General features: G+C 42.4%; 2 protein-coding genes across 4 annotated transcripts in view; one reads left to right on the top strand and one right to left on the bottom strand.

Moving 5' to 3' along the window:
- TRAF3IP2 (TRAF3 interacting protein 2) overlaps nt 1-4,946 on the top strand; it is a 47,621-nt gene extending 42,675 nt beyond the window's left edge. For all 3 annotated transcript variants that reach the window (XM_003950902.5, XM_001157429.6, XM_063812638.1), the window contains 2 exons: nt 827-901; nt 4,335-4,946. In XM_003950902.5, the coding sequence (XP_003950951.1) occupies nt 827-901; nt 4,335-4,481 (222 nt within the window). In that variant the 3' untranslated portion in view covers nt 4,482-4,946. The remainder of the gene's footprint in view (nt 1-826; nt 902-4,334) is intronic.
- LOC741253 (uncharacterized) overlaps nt 1-26,343 on the bottom strand; it is a 119,822-nt gene that overhangs the window by 38,462 nt on the left and 55,017 nt on the right. The window lies entirely within an intron of this gene.

Below are 26,343 nucleotides of genomic sequence, written 5' to 3'. Positions count from 1 at the left end.
CACAGTGTCAGAGCATATTGGAACTGGTGTGAGGAACCTAAAGCCTGGCAGATGGAGCTCTTCGCAATTGACATCCCCTCTCTGCCAAGCCCATCTTGTGCTCTAGTCACAGTGCATTAGTAGCTGGTCCCAGCCACATCAACACACTTTCACACCTCCAGACATTTGCTCATGCTGTTGCCTCTGCCTCTGTTTTCCCTACTTGACCAAAATCTTTTCTTTCAGTGCCCAAATGAACCCTCTTTTGTAACTGTCCTTCCAATCTCTGATGTAGAATGGATGGCCCCCATTCTGGGCTTCCAGAGCAATTGTTAATACTTTTCACCCGGCACTCTGGTTGGTAATTTCCCTTTCTGCCTGCTCACTAGACTGCTGGCTTTGTGAAGATAGGGACTGTATCTGTGGTGTTCTGCTAAGCTGGCTCTCCTGATTTGTAGCACTTACCTATTTCCATGGTATAAATACTCTCCAATACCATCGCCAATTTCAAGCTATCAGTGTGAAGTCACTGAACACAGAATTAGGAAGAGATGCACACAACAAGCTTTCGTGAGCTGCTGCAAGCCAGTTCCAGCATACCCTGGAAGGTATCCTAATCCTTAAAACCCAAAGTCTGACATAGAATGTGACTTCTAATAGGCCTCCAATAAACGACTGATGAGTGAATGGAATAGATGTGTAATGGGGAGGCCTTAAAATGTTAAGTGTGTGGCACTCAAGTATGGAAATCAGAATAAAAATGCCATGTGGACGTGCATGATTATGGGTACCATTAACTCCTCATCCTCATTCCTGAAATTAAACCTTCACATTTGTTTGGTTTCAGATGCAGATTGAGTTCATAAAACAAGGAAGCATGAATTTCAGATTCATCCCTGTGCTCTTCCCAAATGCTAAGAAGGTAAACAAACAAAGAAACAAAATCCTCATAATTCAATCTTTGGTTTGCTTTGCCATCTGGGATTTTAAGTGGAAAACCTTGTCCATTCTTTTTTTCTTTCTTTTCTTTTCTTTTCTTTTTTTTTTTTTTTGAGATGGAGTCTTGCTGTGTTGCCCAGCCTGGAGTGCAATGGCGTGACCTTGGCTCACTGCAACCTCCGCCTCCTGGGTTCAAGTGATTCTCCTGCTTCAGCTTCCCAAGTAGCTGGGATTACAGGTCCCTGCCACCACGCCTGGCTAATTTTTTTTATTTTTAGTAGAGATGGGGTTTCACCATGTTGGCCAGGCTGGTCTTGAACTCCTGACCTCAGGTGATCTGCCTGCCTCAGCCTCCCAAAGTGCTGGGATTACAGATATGAACCACCATGTCTGCCATCAATTCTTTATCAATCCTTAGAGATAACAATGTTACCAGAAAGATCAACAAGTTGTACCACTCAGTTCAGCAGTATGAATCAGGAGGGTTTTAAAGCTATCTGATAGGATCACTGCTGTCCTAATTGTTCAAAGAACCGTTGCACACAAAGATGTAGTTTCTGTTTTAACTCAAGAAAGAAAAAGAGAAGGTTCATGTCATACTTCTTATCTCTTGTACATAAAAGTCAAGATGTGTATGGTTTTTGCTGGCTGTTCCAGGGAGGCATTTCATTGCACATAGTTCAGCTCTCAAAGCTAATGATTACAGGAATTAAATCTATAGTTACCAGAGTGAACTTTGCCGTGATTCATATGAGGCTTTTCACACCAGAAGGGTCTGCCAGCAAGTTTGGAGAATGGGGGCAAAACCACCTGAGGCCACATTCCATGCTTGGCAAAGGGAAGGCAGCGGTGGAGTAAACATGTTGAGAATCAGACCACAGCACCCTAAACTCAGGCCCTGTTTCACCCTGGAGGGATCCTCAGATGTCAAGACGGCACTGAGACCCCTGCCCTGGATGAGGGAGGCTCCAGTTTATGGGAACGGGACACCTCAGGCTGTATGGTGCACAGCCTGTGCAATGGCACACCTTTCTATCCTCCCTGCGCTGCCTTTGCCCAGGGTCTCACTGCTGTCACTTACTGATGAGTCTCCTTACTGGTCTCATCTCCACTTTGACCTTGTGCTAGCCATCCTCTCCTCTGCCATCAAAGAGGAACATCCAAAATGTAGGTCTGATCTGTTTCTTGGTAGCTTAAAAATTTTGTGCTGTTTTCCCATTGACTACAAGATCATATCCACCTTTCTTAGCACGATCTATGAGGCCTCTCAGAAGAGGACTATGTCCCCTTGCGTAGTTTTCTCTCATCACCCTCTGTAGATGCTGTGTGCTCTGGTCACCCTGGACCATTTCAGCATGCCCTCACACATGCTGTGTTCTTTTGTCTCTGTGCCTTTGCCTTTTCTGTTCCGTCTGCTTGCAATGCCCTTCCCTAACTTGCCTGCCTAGTGAACTCTTACTTACCCTTATATCACCCAATCTGTCTAGCCTCCCCGACACCTCTTTTGCTTGTTTGTTTTGAGACGGAGTCTTGCTCTGTCATCAGGCTGGAGTGTAGTGGTGTGATCTCGGCTCACTGCAACCTCTGCCTCCAGGGTTCAAGCGATTCTCCTGCCTCAGCCTCCCGACTATCTGGGACTACAGGCATGTGCTACTATGCCCAGCTAATTTTTGTATTTTTAGTGGAGATGGGGTTTCACCATGTTGGCCAGGATGGTCTTGTTCTCTTGACCTCGTGATCCACCTGCCTGGGCCTCCCAAAGTGTTTTTTTTTGTTTTTTTTTTTTTGAGACAGGGTCTTGCTCTGTTGCCCAGGCTGGAGTGCAGTGGTGCAATCTCAGCTCACTGCAACCTCCACCTCCCAGGTTCAAGCAATTCTCCTGCCTCAGCCTCCCAAGTAGCTGGGGTTATAGGTGCTCGCCACCACGCCCAGCTAATTTTTGTATGTTTAGTAGAGACAGGGTTTCACCATGTTGGCCAGGCTGGTCTTGAACTCCTGACCTCTGGTAATCCACTCTCCTCAGCCTCCCCAGTGCTGGGATTACAGGCGTGAGCCACTGCGCCCTGCCCTGACACCTCTTTACCTCCATGCTGATATATTTCATTGTCCGTTTCTTAAGGGTGCTTAATTCTAGCACCTTGGGTCAATGATATGTGTTTGGGTTGAGGGTACTGGGAATAATTGTTGAGAATTATTGGAGCATGGCAATATACAAAATAGACCAAATTTTCATTGGTTTTGTTATTATTTTTAAATCTCCTTCAGACAATGCCTGTATTACCTGAGCCCAGCACAGGCCGCTCTCACCACCTGTCCCCTTGGTACACCATTGACTAGAAAATCATTTGTTGACATTTTGCTTTCATCCTAAGATTTGAAGTCCTCAAGGCAGTCCCTGCGTCCTTTTCATTTGGGCATCCTCAGTACTCAGTATGATGCCTGCCATGCAGCAGGTGCTGCTTCTAAGCACAATACCTAGAGAAGTCCCGTCCTATAGTCCCTAGGAGTTAGACTCAAAAGCAAAGGCCTTATGGTGGCCTACAGGGCACTATCCGAAACAGCCCCTTCTACTTCCAGACCTCTGCACCTACTCACTCTGCTCTACTCACAGTGGCCTTGTTGCTTGTGAACAGACCCAACACACTCCCTCCACAGGGCCTTCGCACTGACTCTCCTATCTGCCTGGACCCAGACAACCACAGAGCTTGCTTCTTCCACTCTTTTAGGTCTTTGCTCATTTTCTCAGTGAGACCTCTCCTAAGCACCCTATTTAAAACTGCAAATCTTTCACCCTTGCCCCAGCACTCCCTGTCCCCTTTCTTGTTTAATTCTTCTCCACAGCATACATCACTGTTGAACACACTATCCATTTACTTATTATCTGCCTCTCCCAACCAGAACATCCACTCCATGAGGGCAGTCTGACACTGCACCCCCAGGATCCCTGGCTAACAGTTTCTGCCTCTGCCTGATCACTGAGGTCTGATGGGCTCTTTCTACTGCAGGCCAGACCTGGGGCTGGAGTGAAAGAGTAATGAATTGATTTAAGCCTACGGCCCTGGCATACTTCTTCTGAAGTCACAGGGGAATTCACATCACTCTGGTGACCTCTGTCCTACCCCTTTTATGTGAGGGTGGTGAAAAGCAAGTTGAAATGCAAAGGGTAGGTAGCCTGGGAGACTGACAGAAAATGCTGTGCACATGTGGTTTTTATAATGAGATATACAGCTTGTACCCGAAGCCAAGAACATTTCACATGCTAAACCTTTCCAAAAGCAAAACAGCACAACTCCCAGGATAGTTTGGTAGGAAACGCCCATGTAGGGAAAGCCAGAAATGTTTGGGAACTGAGCCTGGGATCTGGCATCCAGGTTTTTCTCTAATGACCTTTGCTCCTGTCATTCTGCCTCCCATAGGAGCATGTGCCCACCTGGCTTCAGAACACTCATGTCTACAGCTGGCCCAAGAATAAAAAAAACATCCTGCTGCGGCTGCTGAGAGAGGAAGAGTATGTGGCTCCTCCACGGGGGCCTCTGCCCACCCTTCAGGTGGTTCCCTTGTGACACCGTTCATCCCCAGATCACTGAGGCCAGGCCATGTTTGGGGCCCTGTTCTGACAGCATTCTAGCTGAGGCTGGTCGGTAGCACTCCTGGCTGGTTTTTTTCTGTTCCTCCCCGAGAGGCCCTCTGGCCCCCAGGAAACCTGTTGTGCAGAGCTCTTCCCCAGAGACCTCCACACACCCTGGCTTTGAAGTGGAGTCTGTGACTGCTCTGCATTCTCTGCTTTTAAAAAAACCATTGCAGGTGCCAGTGTCCCATATGTTCCTCCTGACAGTTTGATGTGTCCATTCTGGGCCTCTCAGTGCTTAGCAAGTAGATAATGTAAGGGATGTGGCAGCAAATGGAAATGACTACAAACACTCTCCTATCAATCACTTCAGGCTACTTTTATGAGTTAGCCAGATGCTTGTGTATCCTCAGACCAAACTGATTCATGTACAAATAATAAAATGTTTACTTTTTTGTAAGATTATGTTTTACTTATCTCAAAGGAGATACATATAATTTATAATGATATGGGCAGTTGCTTCCAGGGACATCAACAAAGCTGCTTAGATATAATATTAGATAAATATAACAGACCACTCTGTATTAATGGATTAAAGCCAGCTAGTTAAACAACCCTTTTTAACCATAATCATGGAAGCTTTATTCTTGCAATAAAGATTTTTAGGCTGGGCGCAGTGGCTCACACCTGTAATCCCAGCACTTTGGGAAGCTAAGGCAGGCAGATCATTTGAGGTCAGGAGTTTGAGACCAGCCTGGCCAACATGGTGAAACCCCATCTCTGCTAAAATTACAAAAAAGTTAGCCGGGCACGGTGGTGTGCACCTGTAATCCCAGCTACTCGGGAGGCTGAGGCAGGAGAATCACTTGAACCCGGGAGGCAGAGGTTGCAGTGAGCCGAGATCATGTCACTGCACTCTAGCTTGGGAGACAGAGCGAGACTCCGTCTCAAAAAACAAACAAACAAATAAAAACACCCATTTTTAACAAAACAACTTTATATAGCATACAGCCATGATTCTAAATAGTATGATTATGGTTCTCAGGGTCTGACTACATAGGTAAAAATATTTGCATATGTGTATGAAGTGATGGGGGATATAGGCTAGAATTGTAGTCTGTGTTCTAATTTTGGTTCTACCACCAATTAGCTGTATGACCTTTAGCAAGTCCTTTAACTTTTCTTAGATTCCAGGGACTCATTTATAAAATGACATGGACAAAAGCATCTCTAATCACTCTAAAAGATTTGAAGTCTAGGACCTAAATTCTAAATACTCTTTTGAGGAGTGACTGAGTTTTCATTTTCATAATTATGTCTCTCAGAGGACAAATTTACATTTTCTTAACAGAGACATTTTCTTCCTCTTTTTTTTTGTTTGAGACAGAGTCTCGCTCTGTCGTCCAGGCTGGAGTGCAGTGCTGCAATCTCACTGCAACCTGCGCCTCCTGGGTTCAAGTGATTCTTCTGCCTCAACCTCCCAAGTAGCTAGACCTATAGGCGCCTGCCACCATGCCCAGCTAATTTTTGTATTTTTAGTAGAGACAGGGTTTCATATTGGCCAGACTGGTCTCGAACTCCTGACCTTGTGATCTGCCCACCTCGGCCTCCCAAAGTGCTGGGATTACAGGTGTGAGCCACCACACCCAGCCAACATTTTCCTCTTTTAAAAAATATCTTCTCACGCCTGTAATCCCAGCACTTTGGGAGGCTGAGGCAGGCGGATCACGAGGTCAGGAGATCAAGACCATCCTGGCTAACACGGTGAAACTCCATCTCTACTAAAAATACAAAAAAAAATAATAGCTGGGCGTGGTGGCAGGCGCCTGTAGTCCCAGCTACTGGGGAGGCTGAGGCAGGAAAATGGTGTCAACCCGGGAGGCGGAGCTTGCAGTGAGCCGAGATTGCGCCACTGCACTCCAGCCTGGGCAATAGAGACTCCGTCTCAAAAAAAAAAAAAAAATCTTCAACAATACCCTCAGGTTGATAATTTTGGATATCTATCTGTATCTATATATCTTGTTTACCTGGTCTCCAGAAAAAGAACACATACACATATCCATATATAAAATATGTATACATGTATCAAATCTACGTAAACTATAAAGGTGGGATGGCTTTAATTATGGCCCAAGCTACTAAGACAATGAAGACTTTTTGGGGCTGAAAGCTACTGCTTCCCTTCTTTATCTACTAGCCTCTTAAACAAGGCTCACTTGTGCTACAAGACAGTCCACCGTTGTTTTTTTTTTTTCTTTTTTTTGAGACAGGGTCTCACTCTTTCCCAGGCTGCAGTACAGTGACACAGTCTCAGCTCACTGCAGCTTTGACCTTGCCGGGCTCAGGTGACCCTTACACTTCAGCCTCCCAAGTAGCAGGGACTATAGGTGTGCACCAACATGCTTGGTTAATTTTTGTATTTTTTGTAGAGACAGGGTTTTGCCATGTTGTCCAGGCTAGTCTCGAATTCCTGGGCTCAAGTGATTCACCTGCCTTGGCCTCCCAAAGTGCTAGGATTACAGATGGGAGCCACCACGCCCAGCCCAGTGCAGCTCTTATATGTAGCACAGGGAAAGGACAAATACTTGTCAACTATAAATAAGAAACATTGCTAATGCATTGCAAAGAACGCTAGTTTCATTTACTTTGTAACTTAGATGTCTACTGGGTGAGACGAATGTCTTTGTTCTTTAAAAAATAGGAAAAGAGAAGAAAAACTAGCATAACATAAGTACTCATTTGTAAGACTTTCTGACATGTAACATTAGTTCCGTAGTTTTGAGACCTGGTAGAACTGACTTTCATATTTGGATAACCTGGAAAACACCCAAACACAAACTTCAAGTCTTCTTTCTCTTTTTTCATTATCTTTTTTAGTCTGAGGTGACACCATCATTAAGGATTCGACACACGTTTGTAAATAAAATGACATCAGCAATTACTCTGAAATTTTCTAGTTTGCAAAGATTTAGCAATGTGATGTTATTAACCCTTCCTCCCTTCAGAGACCTGTCCTAAGCTCTGAACCACTCATTCCTTCCACTCTTCTTACCCCAGGTGGTTGATGAGCAGTGGTCCCTGGTGTTCCACAAAGAGTCATTAAAGTGTTACAGCTGGTAGCACTGGTAGCAAAAAAACAAACCAAAAAGTACACACAGACACACACACACACGCACACATACACACACACATGCACTTGGCCAAGTGATGAAAGCTTGGCCCCTGAAATTTCTATGAGATCCGATGACCACCAACATCAAAGTATTTTTTTTTTTTTTTTTTTTTTTTTGAGACGTAGTCTCGCTCTGTCACCCAGGCTAGAGTGCAGTGGTGCAATCACAGCTCACTGCAACCTCCACCTCCCGGGTTCAAGCGATTCTCCTGCCTCAGCCTCTCGAGTAGCTGTGACTACAGGCACCTGCCACCATGCCCAGCTAATTTTTTGTATTTTTAGTAGAGACGGGGTTTCACCGTGTTAGCCAGGATGGTCTTGATCTCCTGACCTCGTGATCCATCCGCCTCGGCCTCCCAAATTGCTGGGATTACAGGCGTGAGCCACCACGCCCGGCCCATCAAAGGAATTGTAACAACTATTTGAGAGCACTGACAATAAGATTAACACTCGGTTGATTTAGATGTTATGCTGGTCCTCAGGCATTCATCTTTAGATATTTTTGGGGTGGAAGTGGGGTAGGGCTGACTTAGTAAAAATAACCTCTTAGCCCAAAGGTTTTATTCAGACTTACACCGATTTGAGGGGTGGGTTTGTGGAATGCAAGGTTAGGTTCTTACCTAATATTTGATGACTAATTTAGAATTTTAAATGTAATTTTAAATTTTAGTGACTGGTTTCAAATCTATTTTAACTTCTAGATTGTTCAAAGAGGTCTCAGTACATGGCTACAATCCAAGTATTAGACTAGCTATTTCTCAGCTCAGTGCTCAGAAAAATTATTACTGTTGATACCTTTTTCTTTGTTTCCTGTTAAATAAATCACCTCTTTAAAGACAGAATTTTTCTCGGAGTCATCTCAGCAAGGGATGCAAGTTCTCCATTTTGAACATTCCACCCTAGTTTCATGATGTTTTGCCAAGAGCATTTTTCTTTACCCCAGCTGCTTCGTCAACTACCTCATCCACTTTGCCAAACACCCCATTGTCACCACCACCTTTGCCAAATGGATTGCAAAGTCCTATGATCATGGGAAATGATCCAGAAAGAGTCTCTGAAAACACAGGATCTTTCTGTTTCTTCTTAATGAACCAGGAAGAATCAGTGAGACCCACCTCCTAGTGGCAAATGAAAAGAGAAGGAAGGTTACACTGTGGGAAAATACCACAGAGAAGAAATGCCTCTCATCCCAGAGAATTATGCACTATTTTTCAAGAAAAATAGTTCTATTTTAGCCTACTAACCAAATAACAACAACCACCAAAGGGGGGGAAAAAGGAAGAAAGAAAGCACGAAAATCAATTAAATTCTCAGATCATTTATTTCTGTTATGGAACTTTCAGTCTAGAAAGAGACCCTAGAAATCATATATCCCTGCAGCTTTGTTTTATACACAAGGAAAGCAGGGCCCAGAGCAGCCGTGGCTTGTCTAAGGTCATCCTAGGACTAGAACCCGGATGTTCTGATTTCCAGACTGCAGACGTTTATTTGATGAATCTAGAAAGCTTTCTGGTTTTTCACAGTAGATGTGTTCAACAAATGACCTGGTGTCTCCCTGAAGAGATACTTCCCTCTCCCTGAGGGAAGAAGTACCTCCATCCTCTAGTGACGGGAGGATTAGATGATCATGTTGCAACTTGTTCCGTTAGAAATTCTTTGGGGAATTGATTATTGCTGTGATTATATGAAGTATGACTTTTCTTGAAGTGGCTTGGCATATTTATCTTATACTGCTATTATATGAAACTGAAGCACAATGTAAAAGGTCTTGACACTTGCCTGACACAGACAAAATCTGCTATTAGTCAGATCAACTTATTTATTTATTTATTTAGAGACATGGTCTTGCTCTGCCACCCAGGCTGGAGTGCAGTGGCATGATCACGGCTTACTGAAGCCTCAACCTCCCGGGCTCAAGTGATCCCCCGACCTCAGCCTCCTGAGTAGCTAGGACCAAAGGTGCATGCCACCACGCCCAGTTTATTTTTTAAAAATTTTGGCTGGGCACAGTGGCTCACACCTGTAATCCCAGCACTTTGGGAGGCCAGGGTGGGCAGGTTGCCTGAGGTCAGGAGTTTGAGACCAGTGAAATCCCGTCTCTACTAAAAATACAAAAAAAATTATCTGGGCATGGTGGCACATGCCTGTAATCCCAGCTACTTGGGAGGCTGAGGCAGGGGAATTGCTTGAACCAGGGAGGTGGAGGTTGCAGTGAGCAGAGATAGCACTACTGCACTCCAGCCTGGGCAACAGAGCAGGACCTCGTCTCAAAAAAAAAAAATTTTTTTTTTTGTAGAGACAGGGTCTCATTATGTTCAACCCAGGCTTGTCTTGACCCCCTAGCTCAAACAATCCTCCCACCTTGGTTTCCCAAAGTACTAGGATTGCAGGCGTGAGCCACCTCACCTGGCCCAGATCAGTTTCTTTTAGTTGTATCTGGCCAATCTCCAAAACATCAACAATGAAAAAGATTTTTAAATACTGTGATATTCATCTTCCTGTCACCATTCTTTTTTTTTTTTTTTTTTTTTTTTTGAGACAGTCTCACTCTATCGCCCAGGCTGGAGTACAATAGTGCCATGATCTCAGCTCACTGCAGCCTCTGCCTCCCATGTTCAAACGATTCTCCTGCCTCAGCCTTCCTAGTAGCTGGGACTACAGGCACCCACCACAAGCCCAGCTAATTTTTGCGTTTTTAGTATAGACTGCATTTCACCACATTGGCCAGGCTGGTCTCGAACTCCTAACTCCTGACCTCAAGTGATCTGCCCGCCTCAGCCTCCCAAAGTGCTGGGATTACGGGTATGAGCCACTGCGTCCAGCCCTTCCTATCACAATTCTGATTCCACAAAAATGGCACTTCTTGGAATAATACTTAGCTGTTTGGAACATCTGCATTACCTTTTGGATGTAGACATGAGAAACGTATGGTCATGCTGGCTCGCCTTTTGAGGGAGGCTGCACGAGGCACTTTAGCACACAAAGGAGCCTCGCTCAGTCAACACAGCTGGCATGCTGGGAGGTATTGTGCCCAGGCAGGATAGCATGTTCCTAACTGCATATGACTTCTTCCATTTTCTATTGGAAAATGCTTTAGGATAGGATCACTTTTGGATAGGGTACTTGGTGGCAGGTGGGTGGCTTTTGCAGACCCTGGCAGTCACATGTTGCCAACTCACTGTGCATTTGCTCCCAAATTCTTAGCCTCAAGCAAGCAGGTGGGATCTGTAAGAGGAACACTCAGTGTACTTTAGTTTTCTACTTAACTTTTCAAGGAATATAGGAGCATGGGTCCAGGTTATAGGTATTGGGTGATTAGGAAGTGATATTTGAGGCTTTGCTAAACAATGAAAGTCTTGGACCAAAGTGTACCTGGGCAGAGGTGACCATGTTCTGGGCCTGCCTGCTTTTTTTCTAGAAACTCTCTTATGGAAGGAGTAACTGCAGCCCCCAGATCTCCCAGGGCTTGTAAACGAAAACCATAAGGGCACGGGGCACACATTTCTTGTCCCTTGCCTGACCTCCCTTTGCTCCCTTCATCAGGAAGGCGCTGATGGAAATCGGCAGCTGGGGAGAGAGGGGAGAGGGAGGGAGCTAGCGCGCGAGAGAACTCATGCCTGATGGATCCCATTAGGCTTAGTGTGCAAAGCAAGTTGAGATGAAGTAGCTGCTCTGGTATGCATCCAAAACTGCTGTTCTATTTTTAGTCCCTCCCGCGTGCTTCTTAGCCTCGCGTTGTATGCGCCTGGGCACCTGGATCAGCAGCAAAACATGGAACTGAGCCACTCATTTGTAAAAGTGGAAGGCAGGAGGCCATTGATGCAGGGCTTGTTTATTGCTGACAGGGAAGAGGGACCCGGAATGTTAATGAGGGTGGCTCTCTGAAGCATGCCTTCATGCTTAGCAAGGAGTTCAAAGGAGAAGGCAGACTCAGTCCTGTGCTGAACAAATGTGAACCGTTGATAGAGGGAAGGAGAAATCAATTATGCTGTCGCAGGCTTCCATGTCATTGTGTTGGAGTTGTTAGAAAAGGTAGGACAAGGACCAGATCCCAAAAGGAAACAAAGCCACATGGCCTTGAAGTATAACGAGTTTGCCATGGCAACTGATGCAAATGAGCCTCCCAGGCACCGAGCAGGTGTGTTATCTTACAGAATAAACATACTTCTCTCACTCCCTGGTTTTTATAATAAAACCTGTGTTTGGATTACTTTCCCCTCCTCTTTGTTACCCAGAGAAGTTGGCTGTTGCTCAATTAACCCAAGGCTCCGGTGAGGGAAATGTAATCAGTGTTATCAAAAGGGCTGCTTTTGAAAAGGCTGGCGCTAGACTTGGCTGCCAGCCTCATCGTCGAGCAGCAGCTGGGCCGCAGGTACCTGCCTGGCCTTTGCCACCTTCCAGGCGATGCCCTCCACTGCAAACCACTTGTTCTTGCCTTCATTGAGGTGTAACAGTGAGGCCGGGCTCTCACACTGGGCAGTGGTCAAAAGCTGCATTCTTCTCAGGAGAGGAGAAACAGGTTTACGTGAGGCTGGGACCAGACCAATTTTCAGCATGCTGTATTGTCTGGGCTATGGGCCAAGGGTTCCTTGAGTTCAGGGATTAACTGATTCTATCTTCCAATCTGTTGTTATCTACAAGGTTCAGTTACTCAGAAACTTGAAGAAAGCTGCTACTTTCCTGAGATTTAAATTCCTCTCAGATGGGTTCTGGGGTGGTAGAGTCTCATGTCTGAAATGTACACAAATGGGGAGATTTTATAAAATCCTCTTGAGTTAAAAAAGTTTACTTTTAATTTTTACGAGGCCAAAATAACAATAAAGTTCAATAGCTATATTTTCATTGCTCTCATTTGTAATTAAAAAGTCCACTTTAGCTTCAAACTGATTTTCAAAATAAGATGCCTGTTCTCTATGGGCTCCTAGAACACAGATGGTTTCCAAACAAGGATGTGGTAAAACCAAGGACCTGCGGAGAAATTCTCCAGCCAGGGCCAGCCAGCTGAGGGCCGCGCGTCAAGCAGCAGCCTGTGCTCAGCAGCACTAAGGGCCCTTCTCTGCTTCTGCCTGTGTTCCTACTTCCCTCCAACCAGATGCCCGGCACCACCCCCCTTACCCCTTCCATCGAGCCCTAGCCTCCGGATGATGCCTTGGCTGCCCCTTCACATGTCACCTTACCTTTGACCCTAAGAAGAAAAAAATGTGTGCCTGAAGAACTAATTCCACCTACGGCATCAGTGGTGAAAAGGGTTTCATGGGATAATCCTCCAAGCCAAAACAGTATCCCAAGGCTTAGGCACTAAACCTCCCCACTCTTATTCCTAACACAACCATCAGACCCTCACCCAGATCACATTTACTCTTACTTTATATACATGGTTCTAACAAGAGCAATTTTCTGTTTTTCTAACGCTTGGTAGGTTAGAAGTTGCCAGTTTAGCAGGACAATAGGGAAGAAGGGTTAGAGGACCAGCATCTTGATGGAAATGACAGCTGACATTTTGACAAGGTGGTATTGTCATGAAAATATTAATATTTTGAAGCACCCTGAAAAGCACTAGTAAATATTCAGCTTTTAAAAAATCACTAAGTAATGTTTGTAAAAGCAAGCTTACTTCTAATTTTCACCCAGGTCAAATCAAAACAGCCACATTAAAATGTCCAGCTTCATTGGTTCAGATCATGTACTATAGCAATAAACACCCCTCAGAAGTCACTGATAACATCACAGCTTTCACAGCAAGTGACTGGTTTTAAAAACAATATCTTTAATCATCTGGAAAAGGTTACATCATGTTTTCTCTATTTTGTTGAAGAAGGTCATTGTTCATCTCATTTAAAAGGTTTCCTTAAGGTGAAGCCATTCGCTCATTCCATTCCTGGATGATACCCCTAATCCAAGCCAGGGCTTGGCTCAGCCTGCCCTACACAGGCCTTGTCAGGCCCTCAGTCCAAAGGAGAAGCTTAAGACTGAGGTCCTCCAGGCACCAAGTAAGGGGAGTATTTAGGGCATTTCATATTGGATCTAATAGGTGGCTGCGGAGTCCACTTCTGATGCTGTAAGGTGAGCTTAACAGGGGCATTCCAAAGTGGTTGAGCAGGTTCTTTCCATATTCAGGTTTTTAAAATTCAAGACTCTAAACTGGTACCATATACTTTGGGTCCCAGCATAATGTTATTATTTGAAAAGACACATGAGGCAGAAGTCCCTGACACCACAGTGTGAGCATGGGAGGTCTGGTTCCATCATGCCTAATAAAGCTGTCATTCAAAAGCTAATCCAGAAAGGCTGCAAGGTGAGAGTTCAGCAGCACTCACAGCAACTAACACATAGCAACCAGACTCCAACTACTCATTAAATGCCTACTGTGTGCAAGGTAATATGCTTGGCACAAAGATGAGTGACACACGCTCTTGCTCTCTAATTACTTAAAATCTAGCTGGGGTGATATAACACCAACATGTGAAAAGGCCATTAACAACCCAAGGCAGCATACAGTAAATGATAAGGAAGTGGGTCAGCTGGTCCCTTTTCTCTGACCCTCACTGAGCTCACATTGATGCAATTTCAAGGTGAGATCTTTAAAGAAGCAGGGACTGCTGAATTTTCCTAATAAACAAACCTGCTCACTTCCTCCTTCCCACATATACCCTTTAGATTATAATATTCAAAGTCTCCATAAATCACCATGTAAATGCAATCAGAGATGGACACAGAATGTAAAAAGTTGGAAAAGTATGTAAAAGCACCACAGAATGTGCATATTAAACCAACAGATGATAATGCAGCCCACAGGGCATACATCACACCTTTCTAAAGAGCAGCCTAGAACCATGCCTCAAGAAGGGCCAGACAACACTGCAGCAAGTGGAGTGGTAAGGATGTGTGTTTTACATTGCAGCCCGCACATCTGGAAAGGCAGATGTGGCCAGTGTTGGAACCAGCTGGGAGAGAGCAAATGGATTTCTGTACTCTGCTAAGTAGGGTGTGGGAAATGTGTGAAGTTGAGTCCATCAGCTAAGTATACAAATAACTGAGCGAGAAAGCAGAAAATGATAATTTGCTGGAATGGGCAAAGAAACTCTATGAATGAATATTGGCATTGTCCAAGTTCCCCAGACAAAATCTGTTGCAGAAAACACTGCCCAAGCTGAGTCTGTGAGGTGTTTTCACGTTTCTCACTCACACAGTGTAGCTATGGAACCAGACAAAGGTGGGCTTGAACCTCAGTTTACTTATTACAAGTTGGGTGACCTTATGCAAATTACTTTACTTCTCAGAATTTCAGCCAATGATATGGGGACGACAGAACCGACTCCCATGGAGATAGTTAAAATAAGGTAAGATGAAGAATAGAAAGCTTCTAGAATACTGTCTGGCATCTAGTAAATACTCGGTAAATGTTCCTTTCTTTCGTGCTCTTTCCTTCTTGCTTTCTATCCCACAGTTAATGATTATGGGGACTTTGACTATTACCTTATTTCCAAAAAGTTAAACAGCAAATCCTAACAACAAAAAAAACTTTCATTTTAAAAAGAAAGCCTAGGAGAGGTCAAACAATATGAGTTTTAAGCTGAAAACCTCCATCTAATTTTTCAGGGGAGCTCATCAGCATAGTTTATTTTCTTAATAAGGCCTGGGAGAGGCCACAGCTGACTCACAGAACATTCAGAGCACCTTGAGATGTCTTTCCTCTAACATCTTGCGAAGGAGCAAAGCTCCTAGCAGCACTGGCTAGAATAATTAAAGGTATAACATATCAAAATCTGCCAATGATGTTTGACTTTAAAGGAAACTTACTTAAGAGATTCACAATGGGGCTTCAAAAATAGGATAATGGATTTGAAAGTATTTTAAAAAGTAACTTGAAAGACAGTATTGTGTTCATATTATACTTATTATTAAAAAGGAAGATTTGAATTCAGGTAGAACACTGCTATCCTCTCCTCTGATTCTGCTTTTCCAAGAAATGAGGTTTCATTGTCATCTCCAACACAGCCCACTCTGTGAGCTAGCCAAGAAGGAAAAGTCAAGAGGGTTGGTTGAGCAAACATTGAGACTGAAAGAGAGCCACCATATTGATTAGATGTGAGACCACATCTCTTTTTCTTTAAAGGATAAAAGTTCTCTTGAAACCCCTCCCCATGTTGACTTAAATAATTTTCATTATATAGTTCCTTAAATATGTACAAATATGTAGTAATTAGGTATAAATGTTTTATGCTTGTAGCTAACTAAAAACTATACAAACACAAAAGAAACCGTTCTAGAGATCTGTTGAACAACTATGTGAATATACTTAACACTCCTGAACTATATACTTAAATTATCTTAATAATTTACCATCTTAATGGTAAATTTTATTATATATCTTTTTACCACAATTTAAAAAATCACAAGAACAAATCAAATTTACAGATTAAGTGAAAACAAATCATCAGTTAAATTCAAATAAAAAAACATTAATTCAGTGTGAAAGTGGTAACATTTGCTGAAACTAAATAACTAATATTGGGTTTAATTACAATTTATACATATAATGATAAAAGTATAATATGATGCTTTTATAGATTTTATTTCAATTGTTGACTTATATATTTGACTTATATTTATCAAGCATGATACAGTCATTTGACTCATAATCATTATCATTATTATAATTTTTTCCCTCCTACAAGGTTATTCATTGGAAACCATCAGTTCATTGTTTTAATTGGCCCACTTAATTTAAAAATGACGTTCTCCAAAATATAATATTGACAAATTATTTTATTTTAATTAATCAATTTTTTTTTTTTGAGACGGAGTTTTGCTCTTGTTGCCCAGGTTGGAGTGCAATGGCGGGGTCTAGGCTCACCGCAACCCCCACCTCCAGGCTTCAAGCAGTTCTCCTCCCTCAGCCTCCCAAGTAGCTGGGATTACAGGCACCTGCTACCACACCCAGCTAATTTTTGTATTTTTAGTAGAGACAGGGTTTCACCATGTTGGCCAGGCTGGTCTTGAACTCCTGACCTCAGATGATCTGCCTGCCTAAGCCTCCCAAAGTGCTGGGATTACAGGCATGAGCCACTGCGTCTGGCCTGATCAATAATTTTAAAAGAACTTTTAACAAAAGTTCTTCATGGAGAGTATTTGTAAGTTGGTGTGTCACATAAACACAGAATCAAACCCAATATACTGCTTATAATCCAAATAAAGTGACTGCTTTGCCTGGCTTCTTTTGAGTTCAGCCTATGCTACATGAGCCCTGTAATATTTCAATTTTCTCACTATGTTTCTCTGTTTGAACTACAGTAAAACTTTATTTGCGCTGAGTACCATGATTCACTTGGCCTTCACTTTACATGAATGCATCATTTGGGTACTAAATCAGCCCTGTTCTTTTCTCATTAGTCTATGACAGATTAGCATGTTTATTTTTATGATGGAAAATCAAAATCAATTTATTAAATAAATTAAGAGACTAAACTCAATTGCATCTTATCACTGAAAAAGAACAGTTTTAACTTTAAAACAGGTAAGGTAACTCAATGATTCTCTTTAAACAGAAAGCAAGATGGTTATTGTTATTTTGATGCCAGGACATGCCAACATAATGACTACTGGACACATTAAAAGTTGAATATTCCCACAAAAGTGATCACATGGTGCCAATCCAATTTTAAACACAAAGCACCAATTCTAAAAATATGCAGTTTTTAAATGAACATCTCAGGTGAGCCAGATAAGTTTATACATTTTTATATAAGTTTTTAAAACATTGTTGAAATGAAAACATAATGATGTTGCTTACAATGAAAACACAATGATGTTGCTTATAGCCACAGACTCCTCCAGTTTGAGGAAAAACTGGTATTACATACATAGATAGTAGATAGTACTTTTTGTTTGTTTGTTTTTGAGACAGGGTCTCACTCTGTTGCCCAGGCTGAGTACAGTGGCGTGATCACGGCTCACTGCAGCCTCAACTTCTTGGACTCAAAGGATCCTCCCATCGGAGCCTTCCGAGTAGCTGGGACAATAGACCTGCACCACCACACCCTGCTAATTTTTTATTATTTTTGTAGAGACTGGGTGTATTAGTCTGTTCTTGCATTGCTAGAAAGAACTACCTGAGACTGGGTAATTTGTAAAGAAAAGAGGTTTAATTGACTCACAGTTCCACAGGCTGTACAGGAAGCATGGCTGGGGAGGCCTCGGAAAACTTACAATCATGGCAGAAGGCAAAGAGGGAGCAAGCATGTCTTACCTTGCTGGAGAAGGAGGAAAAGAGTGAAGGGTGAGGTGCTGTACACTTTTAAATAACCAGATCTCATGAGAACTCACTATCATGAGAACAGCAAGGGGGAAATCTGCCCCCATGATCCAATCACTTCCCATCAGACCCCTCCTCCAACATTGGGGATTACAATTCAATATGAGATTTCGTGGGGACACAAATACAAACCATATCACTGGGTCTCACTATGTTGCTCAGGCTGGTCTCTAACTCCCGGACGTAAGGGATCCTCCTGCCTTATTATCCCAAAGTGTTGGGATTACAGGCGTGAGCCACCACACCCAGCCATAATTTTTTTGTATTTTTTTTTTTTGTAGAAACAGGACCTTGCTCTGTTGTCCAGGCTGGTCTTGAACTCTGAGCCTCAAGCAACCCTCCTGCCTCAGCCTTCCAAAGTGCTGAGATTACAGGCATGAGCCACTGTGCCCAAGAAGGATGAAAGGGGTGTCCCTGAAGAGGGTCAGCTTGGCTCAGAGTGCCAGAACCAAAGAGGACTGAGAGGATGGCTCAGTGCAGAGTACTGGGGCCAGGTGGGTTAAAGGTGGGAGTGCAGGCCAGCATGGGGTTTCAGGGTCCACATGGGGTGAGGAGAGTGGTTCTTGCAAAGGAATAACCAAGTGTGGGTTGAAGAGGGGTGGCTTGATGTGGAACGTTAGAGCCCAGGTAGGGCGAGGTGGGTGTCTGTATAGGAAAATGGCACAGCACAGGCTGCTATAGCCAAAGCAGATGTTCCATCTAAGGATACAATAAGAACCCACGGCATCAATTTTGTGGTAGTCTTGATAAGGACATATAACTTAATCATGAGAATACATCAGAGAAAAGCAAATGGAGGGATAGTCTACCAAATGACTGACCCATATTCTTGAAGTGTTAAGGATATGAAAGTAAAGGAAAGACTGAGGAACTGTTTCAGACTAAAGGCGACTAAGGAAAGATGACAAATAATTGCAATGTGTGGTTCTGAACTGGAATCCTTTGCTATAAATTATACATTATTGAGCAATGGAGAAACTTGACTGGGGTATGAAGATTAGATCGCAATGTGTCAATGTTAATTTTCCAATTTTGCTGTTTGTACTGCAGTTATGTAGGGGAATGTCTCTGTTGAAGAAATACTAAGATATTTGGGGATGATGGGGAAATCAAATTGACATCTTCCTTTCAAATGGTTCAGGGGAAAAGAAGGTCTTTGTACTTTACTTGCAACTTTTCTGAAAAATTGAGATTGTCTCAAAATGTACTTTTTTTAAAGTTTAATAAGAAGGGAGTATCATTACGAGAACTGTAGTATAGTCACATGAATAAACTTTATGCAGACATTAAAAATGTTTTTGGAAAATATTAATGATGGAATTTTTTTTTAAAGAGGATAAAAGTTTATGTATAAAGTATGATTAACTTATGTAGAAATATCTTGCAAAATAGTAAGAGTCCCCATATTGAGTACTTATTATGGGTCAGATACTGGACTAAGCAATTTGTATATTTTATCTCATTTAAACTTCACAACAATCTTACAAGGCAGGCATTATTAGTTTCATTCTACAGATAAGGAATTTGAGGCTCAGAGAGGCTAAGTAGCTTGTCCAGATTCTTAACTAGCCTGTTGTACTGCTAAGAACAAAGACTGGAAAAAAATGCCCAAAATGTTAATAGCAGTAGTTTCTGGGCAGTGGGACTATAAATGGCTTTTAGATTCCCCTTTTGTAGTTTTCAGTAGTTTCCAAAATATCCACAATGGCATGTTGCTTTTGTAATTTGGGAAAAGAGAAAGTTGTTATTTTTAAAGTAAATCATTTGTTGTGGAACAAAGTTGTACAAATATTCCAATTATTCAAAACCATATTGAGCAACCCAAACTACTAACAGCAATGTTATCTCTTATAGTGATACTCGTGGTTATTTCCATTTAAAATTTTTTCCTTCTATGTAATTAATTAAGTTCCTATAATTCATTCATTCATTCAATAAATAGTGAGCATCTGCTATGTTTTTTTAATAAGAAAAAAATTTTGAAGAAAAAAATGTGTAAGTCCAGAGTTATAAATTTTATTCAAAAAAGCAGGGAGGAAGGATATTATGCTTAGAAAAAGTCTAGACACTAAAATGTTACTAGCTGCTATGTGTCAGTGGTGAGTTAGTAGAAATTTTATCTTTTCTTTATACTTTTCCATGCTTTTCCAGTCTTTGGCAATATGTATTACATATATATTCTATTCATAGCTGTGACTCCATTGGCTAGAAGAGTATCTGGCACATTGTAGGAACTCAAGAATGTTTGTTGAGTAGATGAATACTTTTGAGTACAAACAGCCTCAAAACACAGTTTTTAAAAACAGCATTGACCTTTATTCATTCCTTTATGATAGTTGGCAAACTTTACATTCAACCTATGATCTGCTATGCTAGAAAAGATATAAGAGAAGGTCTAAGTGTGGTAGGGAGTTCTAGTTACTATTTACTGGATAATGGTGATGGGGAAAGCCATGTTACAGGAAGGCAGGGTAAGCAGAAAGAGGGACATACTATTCAGACAAACACCGCAGTATTGTTTTATTGTACGTATTAAGATTTCTGTTCAACCTCTTTCCAGGAGAACTGGAGGTGACACATCACTATATGATATGCTACTGAGGACAGATCTCATGTTGGAGGAGCTGGGTTTCCTGGTAGTGATATCTGAGGTTCACAGAGAAATAGAAGGATGGAGTGAAGTTGGGATGACCCAGGCATAAGCTTCTATTTTGCTTATAATTATGAGGCTAATTTCTCTGGTTTTATAAATTAACTTGAATCATAAACCCTAAGAGAGACTAGATATGAGGCCAGTATGGGGATAGAAGTCCCTTAGCTGGTGCATGAATCAAGCTAACTGCCCAGAATCCACATCTGCACTTGGCTATTCAACTCCACTTATTTACAGGGGAGTTTACATGCTATAGTGATACTGCCAAATTTGAAGATTCCCCAAGACCACATGAGGTAGTCCTTACATATATTCAAGGATTACTAGAAAAAGTAAACCTTTGAAGTCATTGCTGAATCCTCCCTTTCTCTTACATCCTACCATCTAATACATTGGCAAATACTCTTGCTCTACCTTCAAACTATATCCAGAATCTGACCACTACTTTCCTCTTACCTGACTTGGGTTATTGAAAAGCCTCTTACCTACCCCTTGTTTCACCCCTTCACCCTCGAGTATGCTTCCCACTCAGCAGCCACAGGATCCTTTTAAAAACTAACTCATATCATGTCTTTACACAAAAACCTACAATGGCCATAGCCCTTACAATAAAGCTGTACCTTGTGTTCCACAACACTCTGACCTCATTTTCTATAGCCTTCCCCTTGCTCACTTCTGCTCACCGCACTCTAGGCACTTTGACTTCCTTGCTGTTCCTCAAATATGCCAGGTACACTTTGCTCTTGCAGTTTCCTTTACAGGAAGTTGCCCCCACCTCCATCCAAATGGCTCTCTCTCTCTCCCTTGGAATCTCTCTTCAAATATCACCTTATTAGAGAGAACTTTCCAGACCATCTACGTCAAATAGAAACCTCCTACGCAGACACTGTCTCCTTTACCTTGATTTTTTTCTTCATAGAAATCATCATCATCGGGGACAGTTCTGTCCACCAAATGTGTCTGATTTTCTTGAGCATATGATATGATTGCACTACCTCACCTTTTGGAGTTGGGTGTAGTTGTGTGACTTGTTTTGGCCAGTGAAATGTTATAGAAGTGCCATGTGTCACTTTCAGGCATTAGCTTTAAGAGGTGGCATATAATTTATCACTCTATCTTCTCCATCTCCCACAAAGACAAGCCATACACTCTAGATGGGGGTTCTCTAGGCAGGTTGGGTCCCAGAGGGAAGGTGCTCTCAGAGCAGAGCCCCCAGCTGACCTGCAACGAACATGCAGTGTAAGTAAGAAATAAACTTGGTTGTTTTAAGCCACTGAGATATTGGGTTATTGCCACAAAATAACCTAGCCTATCCTGACTGACACACTTTCTGACATATTGCCTATTTGTTGACCATCTCCCCTTATCCACCTCTAGATTGTAATCTCTATGATGGTAGGACTCTGTATGTTCACGGTATGTCTCCAGTGCCTGGAACAGTGCCTGGCACATGGTAGGCATCCAATAATATTTGTTGGTTAACTGAATGAAATAGGAAGATTTAACAGTGGCAGGTGAATCTAATTTTGGGCTTAGCTAAAAAACGTTTATTCCACCTGATCTGAATGTGAACAAAATGGTTCCTGATTCAAGATCAGAAGTGTGGCCGCTTATCTCACCAGACACAGTTTGAAAGCATGAATCGCCTATGGGTACATAACACAGCTAGTCATGAAAGCACATAAAGTAGCTAAAGTTACAACACAAATGGAAATCTGGCATACTGCTGAGGGGACTCAGTGACAATCCATAAATAAAAAGCATTAACAATGTTTGTGTCAATGCCGAATGCTGATGTGGTTTCCTTTCCCTGTGTGGACATTAGCATTTGAAATGAACTGAGCTTCAGAGGCCTGGGATTTTATCTGTCGTTATCATAAATTGGTGTATGAGTCCCTCTAAGGACTTTTGCAAAAGCATTGTGTGCTTTTGTGAGCTGCTTTCTTTTCACGTGCTTCCTCCTGGTATGCCAGAATTTGGATGGGGATAATGCATTTCCTGTATCATGTGGCACAGTACAAGGAAACCCATTGTATCCCTACAGAGGAAGAGTACATCTGTAAGTAGTTTTTAAGAGTGTACTGAAGGATCTTGTTAGGGTGACTTATTCTCCCAGTTCCATTTGGTTGATGAAGTGGATCACGTGACAGATGTGCATAATGAACTGCTTCACTTGCTGCCAGTGGGAAGCTCAACCTATAAAATGCAAAATCTCATGGAATCGTTGAGGGCATAGCAAGCTGATCACATTAAGAGAGAAGCCGGCCTCATTTGGAGTTGTCATTTCTTACTGCCGCATACAATGCACCAGTGTTACTAGACTGCGTTTACTTCCCTTCACCCAAACCACCCTTACTCCCGTGCCCCCAAAGTAACTGCCTTTCCAATTTGTTCCTAATTCAAACTGGAAAGGCAGTTATTTCTGCATACATTTCCTAAAGAGCAAACATTTTGAAGATGTGCAAGTCATCATCCATTAAATGCACTTGCAAGGAGTCTTTATGTTTTGTCATTAGAAAAAGGAAACATTACATCAGAGAACTGGATTGCTGGCTTTTTTATTCTTTCTCATCTCTTTTCCTGTCACCCTCTTCTATATTTCTTTTCTTTCTCTGTTCCATTAGCTTTTATATATATATATATATATATATATATATATATATATATACACACATATATATATATATATATACTTTTTTTTGCCTTTATACTAATTGGTGATTCTCTAATGACTGCAATCGTAAAGTACATAATTTGTCTCCTGTTTTCTATGTGTGGTACAGAACAGTGATGTTCAAGCCAAAAAACACAAGTTGACCAACCTATTCCAGGAGTGGTCCAACTTGCAACTCACTGTGGATGCTCCTGGGTCACTAAGGAACAGATAATGACTGGAAAAACAAAAAGAAATAATGCAAACCCTAGTCCTAGATATGATAATTCAGGTAATGATGAAAAAGGCTATAAGCCAATTCAATCCACTTCTACCATGGAGCTTCCATATGTACTGGGCACTATGCTAGGCACTGCAGGGGGAGCTGAAAAGGCAGCGCATATGGCCTTTGACTTGAAAAGTTAGGGAATAAATGATGGCATATGATGACATACCCAAATGCCATAACAGCTTCACAGATCACAGGGCTTTAGGTGTCCCAGAGGAAAGATGTCAGTAAGAACTTAAATTGTCAGGAAAGGTTTTGGGCAGGAGGAGAAACTCAGCTAGACCCTGAGGGAAAGGTCGGTTTTAGATGCTGTCAAAAGAGTAAAATACTCTATTAAAGAGGTCAGTTGTGCATGACATCTCGATTGAATTCAGCTCTTTGGGGCAACTCACTTCATAGCCCCAGTTTCCCAACTAACCACACAGTTCAGCCACATAGGTAACCTAAGGAACATTTTTAAAAATATTCATCAGATGTTAGTATAAGGCAATTAATCACAACATAAAGTACCAAGGCATCACAGCTGAACACCTTAAATTGATGATGAAGACAGCAGAATGATTTTTCTTGTATACCAATGAGTGTCATGGATTAAATGTTGCTAAATTTAAGGAAAATAGAAAATATAATCTGGGAAATCAGAGCTTAATCTTCTAACAGCAACAAGAAAGTTTATGAGACTTCCTTTGGAGACTTTAAAGTATGTTAGATTTGGCTTTAGTGAGTTTAGAGAATTTTCCTTTGCAGACAGAAAGCTGGCTTTAGAGCACTATAGAAAGTTCAGTGGCACTTCGGCTACCTCCTTCTGACTCTGATGCTGGCCAGCAGTCTCTGGTGAAAAATCCCTGGATCTTTTCTGCAGAGGAATGGCAAGGCCTGGCAGCAACTGTTGGGCTCACACAGACAGGAGTGACTTGTTCTCAGGGTCAGCAGGGGTAGAGGTGAGAGGCAGCTCAAGGCCAAGTATTTGACTTTCTGATCCTTCTAGGAAAGTATAGCGTTCTCTAATTTATTCCTAATTGGAATATTTTACTGTGGTTTCCCTGGCCACAAGATGTGCCCTTTTAAACATTTCCTCTCAAAAGACCTTTGTTAGATTTGATCCAGTTTTTTCAATATCAAAATAGATGCCACCTAAAACTTATTATCAAAAATGTCTCGGCCGGGCGCGGTGGCTCACGCCTGTAATCCCAGCACTTTGGGAGGCCGAGGCGGGCGGATCACGAGGTCAGGAGATCGAGACCATCCTGGCTAACACTGTGAAACCCCGTCTCTACTAAAAATACAAAAAATTAGCCGGGCGTGGTAGCGGGCGCCTGTAGTCCCAGCTACTCGGGAGGCTGAGGCAGGAGAATGGCGTGAACCCAGGAGGCGGAGCTTGCAGTGAGCCGAGATCGCGCCACTGCACTCCAGCCTGGGCGACAGAGCGAGACTCCGTCTCAAAACAACAACAACAACAACAACAAAAAAACAACAAAACAAAACAAAACAAAACAAAAAAATGTCTCGTAGTCCTGTCACATACCTCAATAACATGGCTTCTGAGGTTTTGAGCCTGGGGCTATTAGTCCTTGTGGTTGTGATGGGTGGAAAGAAAAAAGTTAAAAGAGTTTATGAAAAATAGGAACACTTTTTGATCATCTTATTTTTTTTGAGACAGTCTCACTCTGTTGCCGGACAGGAGCGCAGTGGCGTGATCTCAGCTCACTGCAACCTCTGCCTCCCGGGTTCAAGCGATTCTCCTGCCTCAGCCTCCCGAGTAGCTGGGACTACAGGCACGCGCCATCATGCCTGGCTAATTTTTTTTTTTTTTTTTTGAGATGGAGTTTTGCTGTTGTTGCCCAGTCTGGAGTGCAATGGCATGATCTCGGCTCACCGCAACCTCCGCCTCCCAGGTTCAAGCGATTCTCCTGCCTCAGCCTCCCGAGTAGCTGGGATTACAGGCATATGTCACCACACCTGGCTAATTTCGTATTTTTAGTAGAGATGGGTTTCTCCATGTTGGTCAGGCTGGTCTCAAACTCCTGACCCCAGGTGATCTGCCCACCTCGGCCTCCCAAAGTGCTGGGATTACAGGCGTGAGCCACGCCGCCTGACTGGATCATCTTATTTTGAATGCTGTGAATACTTGAATGTGGGTGCACAAGCACATGGTTTGCACGTGCACACACATGTTCTCACATATCACCTATTTTACTGAAAAACATTATGTAAGAAAATTTTATTATTTTAGTTTAAGTCCTGGTTTTAGTCCTTCAATGATGAGCACCTAAAAAGCATATGTTTGCAACTAGCTGAAAGTACAGCTAAGTGGTCTGCCTGAAATCTAAAATTAGACTCAGTTGATGATTCTACTAGGAGATGTTTTTCCCTTAGTGTTTTTATTCCCAAACATTGCTACCTTCACTTCCTGCAGGGGCTGAAGTCAAGGTAGACACTAGTCAAAAGTTAAGAACTCTTGAGGGACTCCCTCTGAAAAATCGGCATGCAAAAAGCAGCTGGTCCAGAAGTCAAAGACTGTTGGCTACAGCAATAGAATGTTAAAATCACAGGATAGTAAGAGAAATCTGGTTTCCAATCATTTAAAATGTCTATTGTTTCAACCTTAGCATTAGGAAAATCCAAAGAAATGAGTTAAAAATTTTGCTTTTACAGCCTTTATATAAACAAGAGATTTTTGCTGGTATTCCTAGAAAGATGGTGAAAACTAGGTGCTGAAATTTAGATGCCCTCTGAAAATGACTTGAAATAATTGTATCTGTTAAACTGGGCAGC

Source organism: Pan troglodytes, chromosome 5 (assembly GCF_028858775.2).
Source record: "Pan troglodytes isolate AG18354 chromosome 5, NHGRI_mPanTro3-v2.0_pri, whole genome shotgun sequence".
Lineage (NCBI taxonomy): Eukaryota > Metazoa > Chordata > Mammalia > Primates > Hominidae > Pan > Pan troglodytes.
This window is presented reverse-complemented; position numbering and strand designations above follow the sequence as displayed.